The 20427-nt window shown below is 41.4% G+C and overlaps 1 protein-coding gene across 5 annotated transcripts in view; it reads right to left on the bottom strand.

Annotated features, from left to right (window-relative positions):
- NAV3 (neuron navigator 3) overlaps positions 1-20427 on the bottom strand; it is a 1001553-nt gene that overhangs the window by 510762 nt on the left and 470364 nt on the right. For all 5 annotated transcript variants that reach the window (XM_069228788.1, XM_069228787.1, XM_069228786.1 and 2 more), the window contains one exon: positions 14539-14654. In XM_069228788.1, the coding sequence (XP_069084889.1) occupies positions 14539-14654 (116 nt within the window). The remainder of the gene's footprint in view (positions 1-14538; positions 14655-20427) is intronic.

A 20427-nucleotide genomic window follows, 5' to 3' on the forward strand; every position in this document is an offset into this window, starting at 1 on the left:
ATACATAATGTATAAAAACATATATCAGATACGTGGTTGGCAATATGGATAGATGGATAAATGTTTGTTTGCATGGATCACTGGAGAGACGGACAGAGGGATGGATAGGTGTATGAAGGGACGAATAGTTGGTCAGTGGATAGACAGAGTTATGGTATTCACAGAAAATGAGAAGAAGAGAGAGCAGGGAAGAAAAAACAGGGTGAAAGGGATGCGTGAGGCTCAACTAGTTCGCCAGCCCAGTGCCATAGGAGCGCACAGATATTGCATCTACATGGCCAAGATTTGTAACAATAAAGCTTTCTTTGCAGACCATGCATCTCCCTCGCAGGTGCTTAAATATTTGAAGCACAAATGTACTGCTTGCTCTCTTGACTACAATCGCAGCACACTTCTCTGGAGAATAATCATAATCTATCACTGAAGAGCCCCTCCAAGCCTTTCAAGAGGCCTTTTCCTACTGGACTAGTCCGTCAATCTTTTAGCTAACATTCACTGTACTGTGTTTCTCTTTCCTCCCGGATGCTTAGTGACCGGGGAGATATGGAAGTGCCTTTGCTTTTCGCTTTAGACGACCAATAGGAAGAACCACGAACAAAGTCTGTAATTTTCTGTTAGGTCAATGAAAAACAGAGTCATTGCAGCTGCAGCTGTTTTCTGCATTGCCTATAGGCCCCCTTCTGGGCTGGGAAAGCATGTGGGACTTGTCCCAGCAAAGGGCCTGAGTTGCACCTCCGCAAGGACCAGCAATATGGAAATCAGTCTTGGTCCTGGTCCACGTCTTTCTTTGTAGCAGAGGTTATCTATTTGGGTTGAGGAAGAAAAACTATAAAATAATTACTTGCATTGATCTGTTTTAATATCAATGTGTAACGCAACACTAGGTGAATAACCCCGAGTAAATATGGACATTCACTTGTATTACACTCCTTATTTAATTAAAAGTATTTAATCACAAACGATTACATTATGTATATAATTTGGTTCATTTTAAGATAAAGGAATATCATTAACAGAGAAAGCTCCATAAAAATGACTGGTCGTGTTGGCCGATAGGAATAAGGGACTAGATAATGAAATAAGGGAGTCAAGCGATAAACTGCGAGGCTGAGTCTCAGTTGTATAAAAGGGATGATGTTAGTAAAGGCTTACAGGGAAACAGACGAAAACGAAAAAAAAAAAATCTGATATTAGCATGTTAATACTGTAACTTGTGAGTCAGTAAGGCCCTGTCCTGGGTGCAGGTATTTCCCGTCCTGACTCTTAGGTTAGGCTTGATGTGAATCTAGAAACATTTTAGAATGTTCCAGTTTCGACATATGTCCTTCCACCGTGAATTCAGATTGAACAAAAAGAGGGGGGACTCTCGAGATCTGTGGATGCAACAGGTTACGGAAACAATCTCAACTTGAAACTCTCAACTTGAAAGTAGGATGCTGGGTGAGAAATGAAACGAGATGTCCACCTAAATAAGAGTAAGGAAGACTAAAGGAGCAGTTTCGGAAAGGGACATGATTCGAGGGTGCTAGTCAGGAAGTAATTAGAAATTGCCAAAAAGAAGTGTTATTAGTGAGGATAGGAATAAGGACTCGCTGCTAGCTTAGGTGTATGGAAGCTCTTTGTATTTGTAGTCACACCCCAGAAGGGATCAAATCTAAATATTATTTTCTTGTTTGCTTAGTGAAGTAAGTTATAACCATGAACCTCTTTTTTTTTTTAGCAATATCAAGAGTACTGTGTTCAGACAGAATACCCTAATATAAAAGCTGCTTACCATTTGCCTATGGATATTTGGTTTGCCCTATAATCCCTTGTTAGAAACTGCAACCTGGGAGGTCCAAAAACTATAGTGATAGCGGAGACCCAGAATTGTTAATTCATGGTTTCATGCCCATGCGGTGTATATTTATATGTATCCATTATATTTAATATTGCAAGTTTTATGTAGTGGTGGCAGGTACTTATAGCACAGAGGGGGCAGACCGGACACATACGCACACAAACACTGACTCGCACACATGCAGTCTCACACACACACACCCATTTACAGTCTCGGGGCATGGGATTGCTGCCTTCCCTCACTGTTGGAGAGGAGGCAGCAGTCCTATTCATCACAGAGTGGGATGGGGTCAGCGAGAGTTGCTGACCCCACTCTATGACATGGTGTCAGTGATTGACACTGGCCCTGGGTGCTTCAGGGCTTAGAACTGAAACACCGAGGTCCAAGGGAATCAATGTCAAGTCCCCTCATCATGAAGGGGAGAACCTTGAGCTGTTTTACCAGACTGAAGATGTCATTCCCATAGGAGCTGTGCCGTTATCAGCCTGGCAAAGTTCAGCTCAGGCAGCCAGGAGCCTATGTATTTCGTGCATGTCTAGCTCCTGGCTGCCTGACCTGAAAATAAGGAGTGTATGCAAGGGCTGACCTTTGCTCAGCCTCAGAGACACTTTTCTTTTTGGACAAAAGGTGAGGGGATGTGGCTCCTTCGTCCATTAGAACAGCTGTGACTGGTTATGTACATTTGGGAATTCCTGTACACTTTTTAATTTACATTTGTAGTGTAAACCACCTTTAGACTCTGTTAAATTTTGGACTCAGGCAAGTACTTCTTTTTAATAAAACAGAGTATTTAACTGTGTTTGTACAAATTCCTACATTTGTAATAACCAAGTTGATTTGCCTCTATTTTAGAAAGATAAACCATGGCAATTTAAATAATCTACTCAGTTTCAAATATTTATAACTTCACTGGGATACGGACAATAGTGAAATATTTCTCGTCCTCTATTATTTCCAAATAGCTTTCACACATCCCAGTATATATCATTACTGTACATAAAGTCAAGAAAGGTACATCATCTTTCAACAGACCGTGCAAAATTACTATATATAAATTTATACATGTGTATACACACGTATATACATAAATATATTTATACGCAGGGGCGAGAGTTATAATTACTTTATGGTGTGAGTTATAGTTACTTGAGATAATCATACCTTAAACTGGTGAATTTCTACGGTTTTGTGCGAGTAAATTCAGAACCTAACTATGAAGTTCCTGTAACCTTTGTTTTTTTAACTGATGTATGTATATATATATATATATATATATATATATATATATATATATATATATATATATATATATATATACACACACACATCAGTAAAAACCAAAGAAGTGTGTGCTAAAGAGCCCACAATGTAATGCAAGGCGTTGTAAAGGTCAATGCTTTGTATTACATGTGTGATAAACGCATGTGCGGTAACATACATCCCTTTTGCATGCATGAGCTGAAATCCTACTTCTCTTTCAATTCACAGCTTTCCCTGGCATATTCTACCAACCAATTACTGGTCTACACATTGGCATTCCTGTGGAATCTCTGTTTGCAGACAGCACTATTCTAATCTACATGGTTTTTCTAGAGACCCATTATCTGGGAGTATGCAGGTTTCCAAAAGTACTATTAAGAATGTTACGTGATTACTCCCCTTAGGCTATATCCCCACTGTGCAGAATTACATTTTGCCCTTGCTTTTCATTGGGTTGTGTACTTGCCACTTACTTTTCCTCCATTTCCATTGGCTGTAGCATACTATTTCCTGTTGTTCATCTGTGTGTGTTTTTCTTATCAGTATCCCAACGGCCAAGTACTGTGTTCATCTGCTTTGTGGGACTTTTTTTTTTTAAGCTTATCGGGCGCTGCCAGAGAGACAGCCATAATTTTTTCATTTTTTGAGGCTCATACTGGTTTCAAGTGAACCAGCATGCTTGTTTTTTTAGGTCGTCTCTTGGCCTGAGGAACGGCATTGAGTGACTGTGGGTGGTTTTACCAGGTAAACGTTGTGTCTCTTCCCCTTGTTGTTGCTCACAAGGCTTGGAATGTGTCCTTCTCCAAGCCTCACTTTCAGCCCTGAGCCCTGCCCAAGGTTTTGCATGCGTCGTCATCGCAAGAGAGACATGGCTTGAGGAACTGCATTCACTGACTGTGGGTATTTTTACCAGGTAAGCTTTGTTTCAAATTGTTAGCCCCATACCATCTGACTGCCTTATCCCCATGTCGTTTTCCTCACATAAAGCGAAAACTGTATCGCAATGCATCACAACAGTGAGGATGATATGCCACCAATTAGGGATATTTTCCTAAAACCGTTCAAATGTGCAAATTTAATTGGCTTTCAATCCAGTGAGGCAACTAAAATGTGCACTTTGTCAAAGATTGTCGTAAAACAAAAAGAACATATGCACCACAGCTGTGTTTTCATCAGATGGACGGACAGCAAGCCGGAAGATCACAATTAGTTTATGTGGGGCAATGATTGCTAGAGTCCCACTGATTCTACCACTTTCTACCAGGGCTTCCACGGTTCTCCCAATCCACCTCTTCCACTCAGCTAACTTATACTATAAGGATTATTGTTTTAGACTTTCTTCCGTGAAGGGAAATTTAAACTACTGTCAGAATATTAGTATTATTTAAAATTAACAGTGTCTGCCACCAGCCTCCATAAACCCCAGCACGACCTCCCCAGCACACAAAAAATACAATACCACCTTGTTGATGGGCTGTGTTATGATTGTATGCCTCCTTCCCATCCTGTGCTCTATGTAGAGCTCCAGGTGTGTTCAGTGAGGGAACAATTTGTGTGATTAGGCCACCTCATAAAAGGCATGAAGCAACAATATTTTCACCTAAACTGTTAATTGATGCCCATTGGTTCGTTTAGTGTTACTTTGTATTCAACTCATTTACCTCAGTGGAGTGGCATTATATATACATGGTTGCATGATCAAAAGCTGATGTCATAACACTCCACTGCATAGGACTGCTCCAAACTTCGCATTAAAATCCGGCATATAGGTTAAACCAGGAACTGGGGCTATTGTTTTTAAATGCTGAAACATACACAATGCCCTGCACCTTTGATGATTCCAACCCATCCAGTTATCAGGGGGAAACGCGGACAGTAGGTGCAGTGGCATATGATGGTCTTGCATTATGTGGTGAGATGTTTATCTTGGTATTTAAGTTTATAAACCCTTGCATTCTGGTACTTATGAACACAGCACGTGAAGTAAAGTATCCTTCAAGAATAGTAAACACTATATAAATAGCTCTCTACAAAGTGAGGTTAGTTTATAAAGTAAGTGTTATCCAAACAGTTCACACCTGTCGATAGCATCTTAACAGCTCTTAGCGAGTCCCATTCAATCTTTGTAAATATTAGATGCACTTTTCACTCAAGGGGTTTGAATGGTTATCACAAGCAGATAAGCAGACCACCCTTAATGTTAGTGCTATGTTTAAAAGCACTCAAGGTTGTTGTCTAAATAATATCAGTAGCCAATATTATTAAGTATTGGACTCTGCATTCTAGGAACTCTTTCTGCCTAAATCACCTTTAGTGTAATGGTCTTTGTTTACAATGTTAAGGACTCTGTACTACTCTAAACCTAATCTCTTACTTTCAAATGGATTTATTAATTTTTGACTCATATTTATGTTCCCAATAACTGTTATGGCACCCCCATGCACCCATGCCTCCTTCCAAGAAGAGTGGTGGCTGCATTTTTCTTTTTTAAAATTTTATTATTGACTAACACTTTTTTTCATTTACTGCTGCTCACCTCTTTCCCTCAGACTCCTTGTCTCTCCTTCCCCACGTCCTCACGTCCTCACTCCGATAGCAGCTTTTTTTCACTACCTGCAGCAATACCTGGTGTCTGGGAATACCAGAAATCTCTGGTGCCCCCTCAGCAAATGTTGTTCTTTTTTGTCAGAATGGTGGCCCAGTGGCATAATCTGGCTCTGGCATTATAGTGGTCATTGCTGGCATTTTTTAGGCATTATTTACCTAACCCTGGAGTGCTTGCTGCCATCCTTGACATGGAGAGCGAGAGAGAGAGAGAGAGAGAAAAAGAGAGAGAGAGATTCAAGTGTCCCAATGAATTTTGTAATTGCAGTACATTTTTTGTTTAGAAGACGAAGTAATACAGAGGGAAAAACTGTGTTCAGGAGAAAACAGTTTAAAAAACCTTGACTGCACCAAATTCTCCCCCATGGTGGGGAATTAGCTGGCAGCTAAGAAGGTGCTATCAAATATGCATGAAGAAAAAAGGGAACGCTTCCCTGCTTCCGTTAACAGCTCTGGAAATAAGTCCTGCCTCTCACCATTTCCTCAGTGACTATAATGAAAAAGCAAACTGAGCAGCTGTTCATTCAGTTCATAAACAAAACTGTTAGCTCTCAAAAAGTCTGCATTATATTACAAAACCAATACATGCACCAGCTTACCCTTTAACGAAGGAGGAAGATTATTGAGCAGACTAAATTACTAAATATTTCATATATTTAATTTTAGAGGGAGAGAAGCAACTGAATCTACCCAGCCTTCCTATGTAAACTGCATTTTTTGCTATAAAAATGCTTCTTCAGCTTCTCATTTTGTAAGACCTTTATCTGTACTATATTCCCCATTAAGTCTTCCATTGACTTTACTCACACTCATTACAATCGTGCTCATAAAATGGTCAAAAACGTCCAACAACGTGAATCAATACCCTCAAAGGGATTTTGAGCTCAAAGTGTTACTAATGTTTACTGAAAGTTATCCCTTCTGCTTAGGCAATACAAGCATACACAAAAAGGTCATTTTTTGTGATACAGCTACATTATAAACCCCAGGAAGCAATCAATAATCATTAACTGCATTAAATCATCAGAAAGAGGAAATAACCTCTGCCCTGCTGGCTGGTGAATACAAATCATGTCTGTTAAATAATCCTCTACTGGCAAACCTTTACTCATTTGGCCATTCATAAAACATTGAAATTGCAGTGGATTACTATGTAGTTCTTGACCCTGCAATAGCCAACATTAGTCCTCAAAATTTAGAGGAGCTTTAACTTGGAGGCTTGGTAGTTTCCACCCCTGTAATTCCAATCAGTTCTAGCCCACATTCGTTAGGTGTAGGGTAATTATACATAATTATTCACCTCGAAGGCATGACCAGTTACAGGTATAATGTCATTAACATTTTTGGCTCCAAGTTCCAATAGTGGTAGAAACACAGAGTGAGAAATGAGGAATATTTTCGTATTATTGTCTGAAAATATATTTTTAAGTCAGTCTGGGCTTACCTAAAATATCTGTGTAAAGTACCTGTTCCAGGTCCCCCAGCATGGTCAATATGACTTCCTCATCCAATTGTGCAGTCCCTTCCCGCAAGCAGCTTTCTTCTTCCTCCTCATTCCAGCTCCTGTAGGTGAGACCTGATTTGCAGGATGTGGTTTCATCATCTGATTTGCTGCTGTCTTCATTGGAAACATCGGATGCATCTTGGCTGGCCTCTCTGACAAGAGCAGACTGGTCTCCCAATTTGTTGAGTGATGTGGAGCCACCTTCACAAGGCGTTGAGGCACCTGCATCCCCCTGAGTTGCATTGCTGGTGTAGGAGAGTGAGTGCACTGATTTGGAGAGCGCCTTTGAAAGGGAGCCTGCCTGAACCTCATCCTTCCTCTGGAGGAACCTCCAACTTGCCCCTGAAGAATCTTCAAGCCAGGCCGCCTGGTAGGTGGTTAGCCTCATTTCTCCCGCCTCAGCCTCACTCAGCAGAGCAAGGTTTGTCAGAGACTTCTGTTTGTAGAGGTAGGCACTTCCTCGCCTGTCACCTTTGTTTTTAAAAACCGATAGTTCTGTGGGTCGCTGCATGTTTTTCCAGGAAGACTCTGCCTTTCTTATTAAGAATCACATGATTCCAGTTTAGACTCCGAGGTATTCTAGAAGGTCCCTGGAGTGGTCATCGTAATGTAAAATATAACAGATCTAAAACAAACTAGAACATCTCCAGTATCCCAAATGCAGTAAATGCTTTAAAGACTTGGTCTGTTTTTGTCTATTCTACGCATTCATAAGCAGATCCCGCTGTGTGTAATCAGCAGCATTTGAGGTCATTTCTGCTCAGCTATTTCTCATGCAGATGAGAGTTCCTCCAGTATCCTGCTCCAAAACAGAAGTAATCCCAAAAGCCTCCTGTGTTTCCTCACCTCCATCCACTTGGCATTTTCATTCGATTGTTGAGATCTCATCTTACTGGGCTGCACGGCTCTCAGGCTGAAGTGCACAGGACGCAAGTACTATCGCGTGGTGCGCGCAGGCAAGCCGCGCAGCCCCTCCGCGTAAAACAAGCTGACGCGGTGCTGGAAGCTGTAGCCTTCGCGCCAGAGCTCAATCCAGGCTGGAATGAAGCGCAGAAGCAGGGCTGTGCCCAAGCCCCTCTCGCATTTTAGTATTCAGCCTGCATGCGCAGAATTGTGGCTCGTTCCTGGTACTGCAGCACAGGGCGCCGGCTGCCATGGCAGCACACAGAGCCCTGATAGGAGCCGGTGAGGTGCTGCTGTCCGGTTCACAATGCCACAGGTTACCAGAGCAAGGCAAGTTTAGGATGACGCTTACAAATGGCCCCAATTATCCACTGAATTCGTTTTTTTGCGCTGCTGACAGTAACAAACTGCTTGGTCTGCCCTGGTGTTGTGGTGTAGAAAACACTGGTAACAGAACTGCATATAAATTAACCAAGTGTCACTCAATCTCTAAAGCAAAGTTCAGATATGCACCTTTTTTCTTAAAGGAACAGTATTTCCGTTGCATATTAGATTACTACCATCTCATAAAAGCATGATAAGACATGCTTCTGCGTACAGATTGCCTCGTGGGATTTGTTTTCTCCTCCCTCCTAGTTCCTCAACTTTGTATTTTGTAGGAATTCCTCTACTTGCTCGAGAACTAGAAAAGCAAACAGAATTTATCTTGAGACAATATGCCACAGTGACAATAGAAATAACCCATTGCCAATAAGCTAGCCACAAAACAAACACAAAAGTGAGACAAAAAGTAATCTACCCAGAGGCAATAGGTTACCAAAGTTTAATACATATTTAAGAGCTTTGTTGTGCAAGTTACATAGTCATATTTGACCACGTAAACAGCACACAAAAAGATAAGACTTATTTATGTAATGAACTTTCAGTATTGCTGCACTTGTGCCAAAAAGTTGGTAATTACATATTTCATGCGCAAATTAAAGGACAAAAAAATAACACGGAATAGAGGTTGGAAAAAAAACAGGATAGCCCAAAAGAAACCTTGTCCACTCCTGCACCCACCAATCACTAGTGGACACACCTCATCTTGCTATGTCCATCTGTATGAGTTAAGTCCTGATCTCCACAACATCAACGAGTGCCCTGCTGTTTGTGCCTGGATTAAAGCATAGTGTTATTTATAGCTGGCAACCACTTCAAAGAAAGTGGAAATAAGACACCACACATCCATTTCTTTTACACACACAAGTTATGCTATCTTTTTTACACACCCTAATTTCTACCTTTACGTTGTCCCCCGGAGTCACCAAGAAGTTAATTTGTTCACTTTCTGTAGGAAGCTGGCTCTCTGTGTAGTGTGGAAAACCAGGCATACCGTGCAGAGAGCCCAGACAACCACACATGGGTTTACAAAGGTAAAAACTAGACCACTTAATGCTCTAATTTTTATGGTAGCTTGGTCAAGCAGTTAGGCCAATCTTGGAGAAGTGCAAAGCATTAGTTGTACTCACTGTATCAATAAATGAAGATACACTCAAAAGAATAACTTGAGACAAATTTACAAAAATCCTTCACATTTTTATACATTTTTTACGACCAAGATCATCAAATTCGGTAAATACTTTTTAAATTATGATTTTTCAAAGTTTAGCAAAAATGTTCTTTTTGTACGTATTACACACCATAGGGATCAATGGGAGAAAACTTTAAAATGCACATAAAATCAGGCAATGCATTTACCAATGTCTCCTTTTATTGTTAGGTCAAGGTCATCAAGAAGTCCAGTGGGTCAGATGGAGGAGTTTGGGAGGTTTCAAGTTTTGGCAGGAAGAGCTGCTGGAAATCCCTTGGAGCTGGTTCAGGACCACTGCCGGGGACCACTTTGAATAGAAATGCACAGGTGGATTTCAAGGTGGGTCCCCTTGAAGTGTAGAGGTTGCAAGGGATGGGGGACCCTTAGAGCACACTTGGTTGACTGGTGCAGGGCCCAGGGAGGCTCTGTGCAAAGCAGATAGATGAGTCAGGAGCTGTGCAGAAATGTGCCCTTGGAAGCAGGAGTAAGGTAACTTTGAGGGCCGCTGGCAGGTCAGCAGGGCCATTCAAATGGGTGGTTCTGGTGGTTTCTGAAGTCCCTCAACTGGGGCTTTCCTCCTGGTCCTTTTGGAGTCCAGTGTGGACTTCTCTTCTTGGTGTCCGACGTTGAGTGACCAGTATCCCTGGCTATAGTTCAGCCATTGGGTTTGTCCTCCAGGTCCTTTGGGTGAAATCTGGTCTGGCTGCGACGTCCGGTTCCTTGGTCAACAGCTGCTCAGTGAAGTGTACTTCACTGGTCTTTGGCTCTTTGGTGCAACAGAGTGATGTCTTCACTCTGGAGGGAGATCTTCTGTGATTTTCTGAAGAGCGGAAGACTCTGTCCAATCTCCGAGCAATCCCTCAATGGCAATTGTGAAGTCGTGGGTGCAGCAGTCACGGTTTTCTGCCTTTTTCTTTGTGCAGTAGGAATGCAGTTCTCGAGCCTTGGGTCTTTGTTGCTGGTCTTCTTGTGTCCTTGGAATCTATTCTGCAGGTCCAGGGGTGCCCACTAAATACAGCATTTAGTGGGCATTTAGGGGAGTAGCTAGTAGTGACCAATGGGTCATCTACATTAGGGTGGCTACATCCACTATGTGACCACTTCCTGTGGGCAGAGGTCACTTCCCTATCCCTGACAGGCTATTTTCCTACCATGCAAGATGGAGGAAAATGAAATGGAGGGGTCACCTTGCATGAAACACCTTAGGGGTGGTGCAAGCTGGGGGTGTCCACTTCTCCTGTCCTTTGTGCATGTTACTGCCATTGCTCCCTCCACAAGTAGGGGTTTGCAACAGGGGCAGCAGCAGTCACCTGCTGCTAGCAGCAGGGCTGGGGGTTGAGTTTCAAGACTGGTAAACCCTTTAAAGCTCATAGGCAGGGCTGTGCACATTCCTGGAGGAGGTGGTTAACACCTCTGCCCATGAACAGCTTTGTTCTCTGGACCGAGAGAGCACACGCTCTCACTCCAGGATTCCAGAATCTTGACAGGTGGTGGCAGGCTGGTTGTGACCAGCCAGCAACCATGCATGGGTAGTTTGCTTTTGCAGGGGGCACCTCTAAGGTGGCCTTTCAGTAGATTTGGAATACATCCAATAATGGAACCAGTTTGGATTTAGCATTCTGAGTTGTTTGATACCAAACAACCCAGGGCTCAGAGTGGCCATTATGTAGCTGTTAAACTCGTACTGACCAGTGTCCAGCATACGCATGAAAAATGGCTGATCTGTTCACTTACTATGTCCCAGGTTTGGAAGGGACACAGTAGAGGTATACTGCTCATGCATCTATGCCCACACATGCAGTGTAGTGCACCTTGCCTTACAGCTGGAAGGCCTGCCAGAGGGGTGACTTAACTGTATTGCATGCAGTGTGTAGTGTACAGGGCACACACGCTGTGAGCCATGTCAGTTTTGCATTTTGTGATTACACCAGGACACTTAGCCTGCAATGGCAGTGCTGGGGGATTTGAATGCATGCTCCCTGAGGGTGGCACAAGCTGTGCTGCTGCCCTCAAGGCTTACCCTTAGTACCTCATGCCCTGCATACCAAAGTACCATTTACTAGGGACTTATAGTGGCAGCTAAAGGTGTTGCCAATTGTATCAATCATTTTGCAATTTTAGGGAAAGAACACTGGCACTGGGCACCTCCTTAGCAGGATCCCAGTTCACTCCACTAACCAGGCAAAAGGTGTCTGGGGGGAACTGCAATAGGGTGCCAGTTCCCCACACTTTCCCTATCCATCTCTTATGCTTCCTTCATGTGTTCTAATTATGTGTATTTCTTTAATATTTCTTTCCGTAATCTACTAATGTACAGCATGCCAACGTAATCCAGAAAGTAGGTGGCAACCCTACCGGTAATTTCTGAATACATGACAGAAGGAAGTGCACCATGTTCTAGTATGGGTGCTCATGCTTCTTTTTGTGGATTTCTAGTGTCTCAGGCTGCAGGTGAGTAAGAACTGCAACCAATGCATGGAGTAGTTGATGCATCTCCTGGCATTTCAGCGAAGTAAATCTCTAGAAAGTAGAGATGAGTTACTCCCTAATCTCATCTTTATACAGGTTCCATTTCTTGACATAAAGATGTCAACTGAAAGAAAGCTCTCTCTTTCAGACGAATGTCAATTAATCAGAACAATTATCTATAACACAAATATAGAGACTTTTTCAAAAACCCTTAGTAAAATGAGCAAATTAAAATCCACTTCCCCCTATGTGTACTTTATGTAAGACTGCATGAACATTATCAAAGTCATAAGTTATATTTTTAGAAGAATTGAACTGGACTGGAGTTTATACAGAAAGCCAACTCAATATGAGTGTCTAAACCATAAAAATAAATTCCAGAACAATGAGAATAAATACATTAATAACCAGTGCTATTCATAGTACACCATGCCTCATGCTAGTTATTCATTTTAATACACATCTCACTGTCAGTTTAATGTCCTGATTCAGTTGAAGCCAAACCCTTACGAGTAGAATTACATATGCAAGAGAATTGTCATTACCCCTGGTCAGGTGGCTACCCCTGGTCACCCTTAAATGATGCCCCAACCAGCAGTTAAAATGCCATGGAATGCTTGAATATCAGTTTCTGCATGAGTAAGCTTTGCAATAACAAGGTGAATATCCACCACCAGTTAGGAAAAAACAGAAGACAAAGAGTTTGTGAAAAGGGATAATCTCCGGATTACTGAACGAAAATTTGGTGACACCTACATCTCATTGATGGGTTCCCTACCAGTATTACACCTGTTTAAAGCACTCACAGTTTTGACAGACATGGCAAATGAGCTAAAGAGAAATTAAATATACACAGTATGGTCAAGAGGGGAAACAAAGATGTGGAACATAAATCTCTTTGCCCCAGTCAGCACATTTAAAGTAGAACTGTATTCACGTGCACCAGTATTAGAAAATAAAGTGTCTGACCATGAGAATTACACACTAAGGGCCTGATTACGGCCTTGGCGGATGGGATACTCCATCACAAATGTGAAGGATATCCTGCCCGCCATTTTACAAGTTCCATAAGATACAATGGAACTTGTAATCAGGCTCTAAGTCCCAAACTCTCCGTATTCTCCTAAACTGTGATTTGTGGTAAACAGTCAATTATCATCATGCCTTTGTTTTGAAGAGTCACTCAAAGCATACGTGTAGGTATTATAGACACCAGTACAGGAAGAGCAGAGTTCACTAGTAAATATACCTAGTAAATACAACAGCCTATCTCCACACTCTTCTCCCATGCACACCAAAAACTATTACACAAGGAGATTATAGCATTCTCTCTGCAACTGGATATTAAATAGTGTTTTAAACGATATTGTGCATAGTGTCTTTTAAGGTAGGTAACTATAACCCGCCGCCCTCACCATGCACTGCTAATAACCCCAGATATTACAGTACTCATGAAATCTTTTGTAACATCAAGAGTATCATTGTAACATTTGCAGTAACATTATTGTTGAGAAAACTGTGCATGGGGAGGGCGCAAGATATAGTTACCTTAGGGCATGAGTTATACTTACTTTAAGTAACTAACTATAACAGCTGAATTTCATCTGGTTTTGTGCATTTAAAATGTGAGCCCAACAATAACTTTCCCTGTAACCTTTCCGTTTTATTATTTTCCAGCATATATAGCATTACGTTCTGTGGAAAGTAAAGCATACATATATTTTTTTTCTTTTTCAGCATATGTAGTATCAAGTCCTGTGGAAAGTAAAGCTGACATAATAAAATCGGACAAACTAAACAAATCAAAATAGCACCAATACAAATTTGTTTTTGTGTTAAAATGTTAAGTGATAAGGGCCCTGCAGTCACGTGCAATGTTGGCATTACAGTGGAAGAAATATGGAAACGTATATGCCGACATTTAGATCATGCCAGCCATTTAATACTTGAAGGAAATGATATTTTATAAAGGCGCATTAGTTTGAAGGGCTGCTCTGCCTCGAAACACGTCACATTGCATTTGTCTGTGAGCTGTTGAGACCAGGGTTCAGCTTTCTCCCATTCACGGAGAGACAGAACAACAATGTCTGATTCCTGATGAGACTAGTCGGATGACGCGGGGCTCTAGGCACTATTACGTGAAATTCCCCATGCATCCCGTAGGTGAAGGCCGCTCTCCAATGAGGCGCAGTCAGCTCGCATCCAACGATTTACAGCTGAAGTGCTTTGACCCATTTTTTACTGTTTCAATTATATAAGTGGAGGTCAGGGGCATTATTTTAAATCCTACTCTCCCCCTCGAGTAAACTGCTAGACAGTAAATTTCCGTAAGCAAAGAACTATTCAAAGCACAGTATTACCCTGTTTGCAAGCGCGTGTACTCACCGGATAGCTCCTCGAGGCACTGCTTGGCAGTCTTACTGTAGGAAGAGTCTGTTTTCGTAGGACTCGTGCAGGGGTCACAGAGTGCTATCGAGGTACTGTCATTTTCAGAGTGCGTTCTGAAATCAGAAAAGAAGAACACTATTATGACATATCCAGTGGTTTAACTACATATTAGTTTTAATGTTTAAATCAAACATTTGCAAATCATTTTTCTCAACACGCTTTGACAGTCCGCTTAGTCCTCATGTCTGTCTGTCCCAAAATATTGCTCTTATGTCGTTCCGGTGTCATTCAAGTATACATTCGTTCTTCATTAGGTATCTGATTTGTTAAGAACGTAGCACCTTAACAAACCCCTCAGTTAATGTCTCAAATTTTTACCAATGGTTAGTCACTTTTAACTGAAACCACTCCGCATAACATAGGGCCAGATGTATGAAAGCATTTTGCATTCGCAAACAGTGCGAATGCCCGTTTGTGAACGCAAAATGCCATTTCAGAATGTATGAAATACAGACTGAACGCAATTTTAAGGAATCGCTAAAATAGCGATTCCTTAAAATTGCGACCCGGTTTAGAGAGTCACAAATTGTGACTCTCTAAATTAGAAATCGCAAATAAGGATTCATTATTTGCGATTTCTTAGCACATGTATGAAGCCATTCCTAAATGCGATTTTTGCATTTAGGAATCGCTAATTACCACCAAGTTGAACTTGGGGGTAACCATGTGCAAAATTTAAAAATGCATTTAAAATGCATTTTTAAATTGTACATGTAAAGCACACATGCCCTTTTGGCATGTGTACATGTTACTAAAATAACTTTTGGGGTGCAGCAGAGGGGGCCTTACCCCCCCCAGCACCCTGGGGTTTTGCATTTCCAAAATTGTGATTTCTGGTTCAGAAATTGCAATTTTGGAAATGCAAAAAATTCACAGATATGGGCCAACAGGCCCACAGGTGCGAATGGGGCCGGTATCGCAATTTGCGAATCGGTAATAGCATTTGCGATTTTTAAGAAAATGCTATTACCGATTCGCAAATGTGATACATGCCACTTTGTGAGTCGGAAATAGCGATTTCTTAAAAATCGCTATTTCCGAATCGCAAAGGGCCGTGATGATACATCTGGCCCATAGTTCTCAAGTTCCAATTACAGCTGAATTTGGCAAAAAGAATGGTAAATAATGACACAGCAGATTCTAGGACGCCTTCATTACCGTTTAGGCAGCGGCCAGTGGGGCAGAGGTAATCAGAAACATTGTATCCTAATGATTATTGCATTTGTCAAGAAGCCAAAACGCATCCCTTCACTGAAATCATCCATCAGTTTGCTATGGGGAATGTGCTTTTTCTGTTTCTGTTTACGTATAAGAAATCAGCAAGAAAGAGATTGTGTCAAAGCGAGAGTGACGGCTGAGATGCAGCAGGAGAGGCCGGGGCCTCCAAAGCAGACTTGGCAAAAATCTCAAAGCAGCTTCGCATCCATATATTCATTCTCTTCTTCGCTTCCCTCTTAATTTCATCTCCCTCCCTGATCTCTCTCCTCTCTCTCTCCGCATCACCCCTCCTGTAATTAACTTAGAGGAGTAAAGAAAGTGACAAACGCACCAGCATTGACTGTAGGCCTTCAAACTCAGTCCAATGTCTTCAGCCGCCTGGAGAAACGTCGGATGCAATGAAGGGTCAGTTCAGCCATTTGCTGCGCTCACATTGTCATTTTCTCTTTCCAATCATCGGGAGTAGAGGATGAGTGATGTAATAGCACTCTCATACAGGTGTTCAAACAACTTAAGATAAAATGGAAACGAGGCACACCAACCCTGCTTTCTTCTCTGGGATTTGGAATACACGCTTACACATTTTTACTTGCTATTCATATGCCTTATGAAATAAAGGCTTTGCATACAAAAGTATGTTCTTCTATTTATGTATATATTTTTACACAGGGTCTCTTGTCACAAAAATAGAACTAATATTAACATAACAATGAGTAGTCTGGATGTGTTGTATTTTGACTGGCAGACTTTCCTTCCACTAATGTAATTCACTGGCCACAAAAGTGGAATGAAACATTTCCAATCTTTATATCACTCTTCTAAGGAGTTGGAGGTGTCTTCCCCAAAGTGCTTGCACAGACAATGGCAGAGTCAATATGGATACAAAGAAATACCATTAAAATAGGCAGGAGCGGCTCGTGGTGGTTGGATCGGGCGGGGCAGGGCACCATGGGGGGCTCACTCAAGAAATAAACATTAACATATATAAAATTTTAAAAAAGACTTACCTATTTCCCCGCCGTGCTGCTCCTCTCCCGTCTTGCTGCTGCAGACACAGGCTCCCAGCCTGCCCTGCGGGAAATCCTGATGCTGCTCAAAGCAGTGTCAGGATTGGCTAGGAGTGCCCAGGCAGGCGCCCCCAGGCAGACTGGGAGCCTGTGCAGGCTCTCTCCAGCCCGGCAACAGCTTTCTGGGCGTGTATGTTTGGCCGGCCCGAGATGGACGGCCAAACATACATGCGCTGTGAGGGGGAGTGCTGAGTACTCCCCCTCCCTGCTCATCACACCGTGGCCCCGCCCCTTCAAAAGAAAAGGATAATAAACAAAGTTTATTATCCCTTCAAAATAAAAGGTTAATAAACAAAGGTTATTATCCTTTTCTTTCAAAGGTTTGCAGCTGCTGCTGCTGGCAAGGGAGCAACACTCCTCCGCCCTAAAGGAGGAGCCGCCCCTGACACTAAGATACAAAATAGAGATGAAGAAATAACACCACTATGCATAGTGCTATAAACCAGTAAAACCAAAAGAATAAATATTATATCTATTGGTTCAGTATTTTATATATACATGCCTGCAATAGTAAATTTGTGTTGCAAGTCACTGTTCATAATTTAGTGATGTTGCCTAGATCTCTGTCAGCAGATTATGGTGCCTCCAGCTACTCGAGTCTTCTTCCCCATCCACCCTTTACCCCTGCCTGTGCTTGTGGCCGTAACCAGTTCTGCGGGGTTAGGGTAGCCAAATGCTACACCATACTGAATTGAAGCATTCTTTGGGGCTGGGCATAACTGAGGATAGGTGGACGATAAGACCACTTACCGATTCTAGTGACAAGATGTCTAGCCAAAATTCAGGGTGGCTAAAACGGATGTTAGCTCTCATGCGATATTTTTCATGCTTGGTAAAGTTGTGTTGTGAAAGTAGACTGTGGTGGTCACACATCACACAGGTTTTCTGCTTCCATGCACCTAACCTGAGCTGTGACAGCAAATGCTGGGAAAGGAGGAAGGAAAATTGCATTTCAAAGGGGATTTGCTGGTCCCCAAAAGGTTGTCAATAATGTGATACATCCACCGTCATTAAGCACCTCATTTCCCAAACAACTCTCTGAGGACTCACTGGACCCACACAATCCTTTCAAAGCAGACAGGCTGCAGAGGGACCTAGAAAACTGCATTTTATAAGGAATAAAATTCCCATCAACTGTGCCTAAAAAGTATCATAATTACATGACCTTATAATTGCAACTGTCCCACATTCTAGTTACTCTATTTGCTCACAGAACTCTTTAGGGAGTTGAAATAACCTTACAATTCAGAATTGAGAGCACTGTCCCCCACGTTATATATTGAAGCCGGGAATAACCATATAAAAGCTTGTCCTTAATGTACCTAATGAAATGTAGGTGTAGCATAGCTACCCAACTATAATGACTAGGTTAGTTGCATAAAATGTTGTCTCTACAAAACCAACAAAAGGTGTTCTAAACACAAGATTTTTTCAGAAACACCACAGCCAGAATCTGCTCTGCAGCCCCTCTCAAAAACTAATGGAACAGCTAGCCAACTACTTTCAAAACAAATAAAGAAAAATTTAAAATGTTATTCAAACTCCTGCCACGGAAAGAATGATGGCTAACCACACAAACTCCTGAAGCTCAGAAACAGACTAAAGAGGTGATCTAGATTTTGAAGTTCACTCCTCTAACTTCAAACAATTGCAGGACTCTAATTTTCTTGAGCATGCCTTCTTGTTCTCTAAAGGAAATAAAATCAATCATATTAGCTGCCTCTCCAACGATTACCCAAATTATCATCCACTGACTAACCCTAGAAATGGTCCCAAACACCTTTAAAGTAACAATAAAATTCCCTAAACCCAGACAACTCACATTTCTGACATACTTGCTAATATTTCACTTTGCTAAGCTACTTGAAAAAGTTGTCACTTGTCAACCACAAATTTTTTTTAGAAAACAAAAAACAACAAGCTGCTACCTAATCCCCAAACATGGTTTAGACCCAGCATGAGCACATAATTGACAATTATATCTGCTTTTCGTGACCTTCAGATGGTAATCAATGGCGGGTGCTAGAAAGCAGTAGTCTTATTAAACCTTTCCAAGGCTTTCAAAAACATTTAAGATGGGCTCCATCTACACTGGCTTGGGTGCAGTGCCACATCTAGCTCAGTGCTGTAACACGTCAAATATTTTTTTTTTCTGACAGAACCCAAGCATAGGAGATTTGTTTCCTTTTGGCACCCCCAAAACTTCTCCACTTGGAGCCCACTAAGGGCTCAGCCCTTTCTTTACTTTTGTTTAACTTCTATATGGAAAGTCTGACCTCTCTTATGAGACAGTTCAATGTTATCTTCTATTTATATGTAGATAGCTAATCATCAACCTCAATGGGTGATCCTTTTAATCTTCTCACTGGTGTAGCTCCTATCCTTAAACTGTGTTAATCTTGGATCATGACTGGCCTCCATCCAACGGAAATAATGCTAACCCCAAACCAAACTAATCTCAGGGACACCACTGTATGATCCTTATGATCCCTATCAAAAGGAAACTTTTCAAAACAAGAAACATCTGTGAGAAACTTTGCGGTGCAGCTGAAGGCAGATGTAAATTTAAAACAGATGTCCTCAAACTGAGAGCCATAAACTGATGTCATTTGGGGCACCCGGCTAAGGCCACAATGAGCTTTCACTATGAATCTACTTTTCAGAACAAAAAATCTTAAAGATTTCTAACTACTGCTTTCATTAACTACATATCTTGATTGGGGGTTTCCATTTTTCTCCTTTACCCACAAAATCATATCTTCCAATGCTTTTATCCACTTGTGGTTTGAGTAAGGCAATTCTACTTTCCTGGACCCACAATAAGAATATATACAATGTTAAAAATACCCTGATTAGAACCCTTTTTAATCTGAAAAAATGTAATCATGTAACCAACCATCCACACCAACTTAAATGGATCCCTGTAAAAAGAAATATATAATTATTTTCAAATCTATTCAAAGAGTCTACACATTTTGTATTACATTAACCTGAATGTTTTGAGAACAAAAAATCTCAACTATGGTCCTCCACATAGCTTGAGAGCCAGCTCTCAGCTTATTTCCCAGATACCCAACACTAAGCACATTAAACGGTTTACACAAGTCTTTTGTAAGTTCTTCTCTGGTAACACAATAGGCTCAATTTACAGACTGAAACTTTCCTGTTCAAGTTCAGAAAAGTACTGAAAACCTGTGATGAAGTTAGCGCTCTGGAGTCTCAAGAGACTTCTTTGAAATGTACCAGTTTTCTTACTCTACATTTTAAATATAATTTTGCTATTAAATTTTGATGTCCCAATGCATGCAACCAGAGATACTAGTTAGTGTAAAAGGCATATTTTAATTCGAAACAGATAACTAGAACAATTTTCCTAAAGGTGCACAAGCATACCCTGTTATGTTGGTAATTATGAAAATATCTTCATTTTTATGTGCTCACTGCAAGAATGCAGTAATTAAACTGAAAATTGATAGAAATGTTCCCTTTCTGCAGGTTCACGCCTGATTTTTACCTTCTGTTGCTGAACCCATCTATTTGT

Source organism: Pleurodeles waltl, chromosome 4_1, assembly GCF_031143425.1.
Source record: "Pleurodeles waltl isolate 20211129_DDA chromosome 4_1, aPleWal1.hap1.20221129, whole genome shotgun sequence".
NCBI classification, from domain to species: Eukaryota; Metazoa; Chordata; class Amphibia; order Caudata; family Salamandridae; genus Pleurodeles; species Pleurodeles waltl.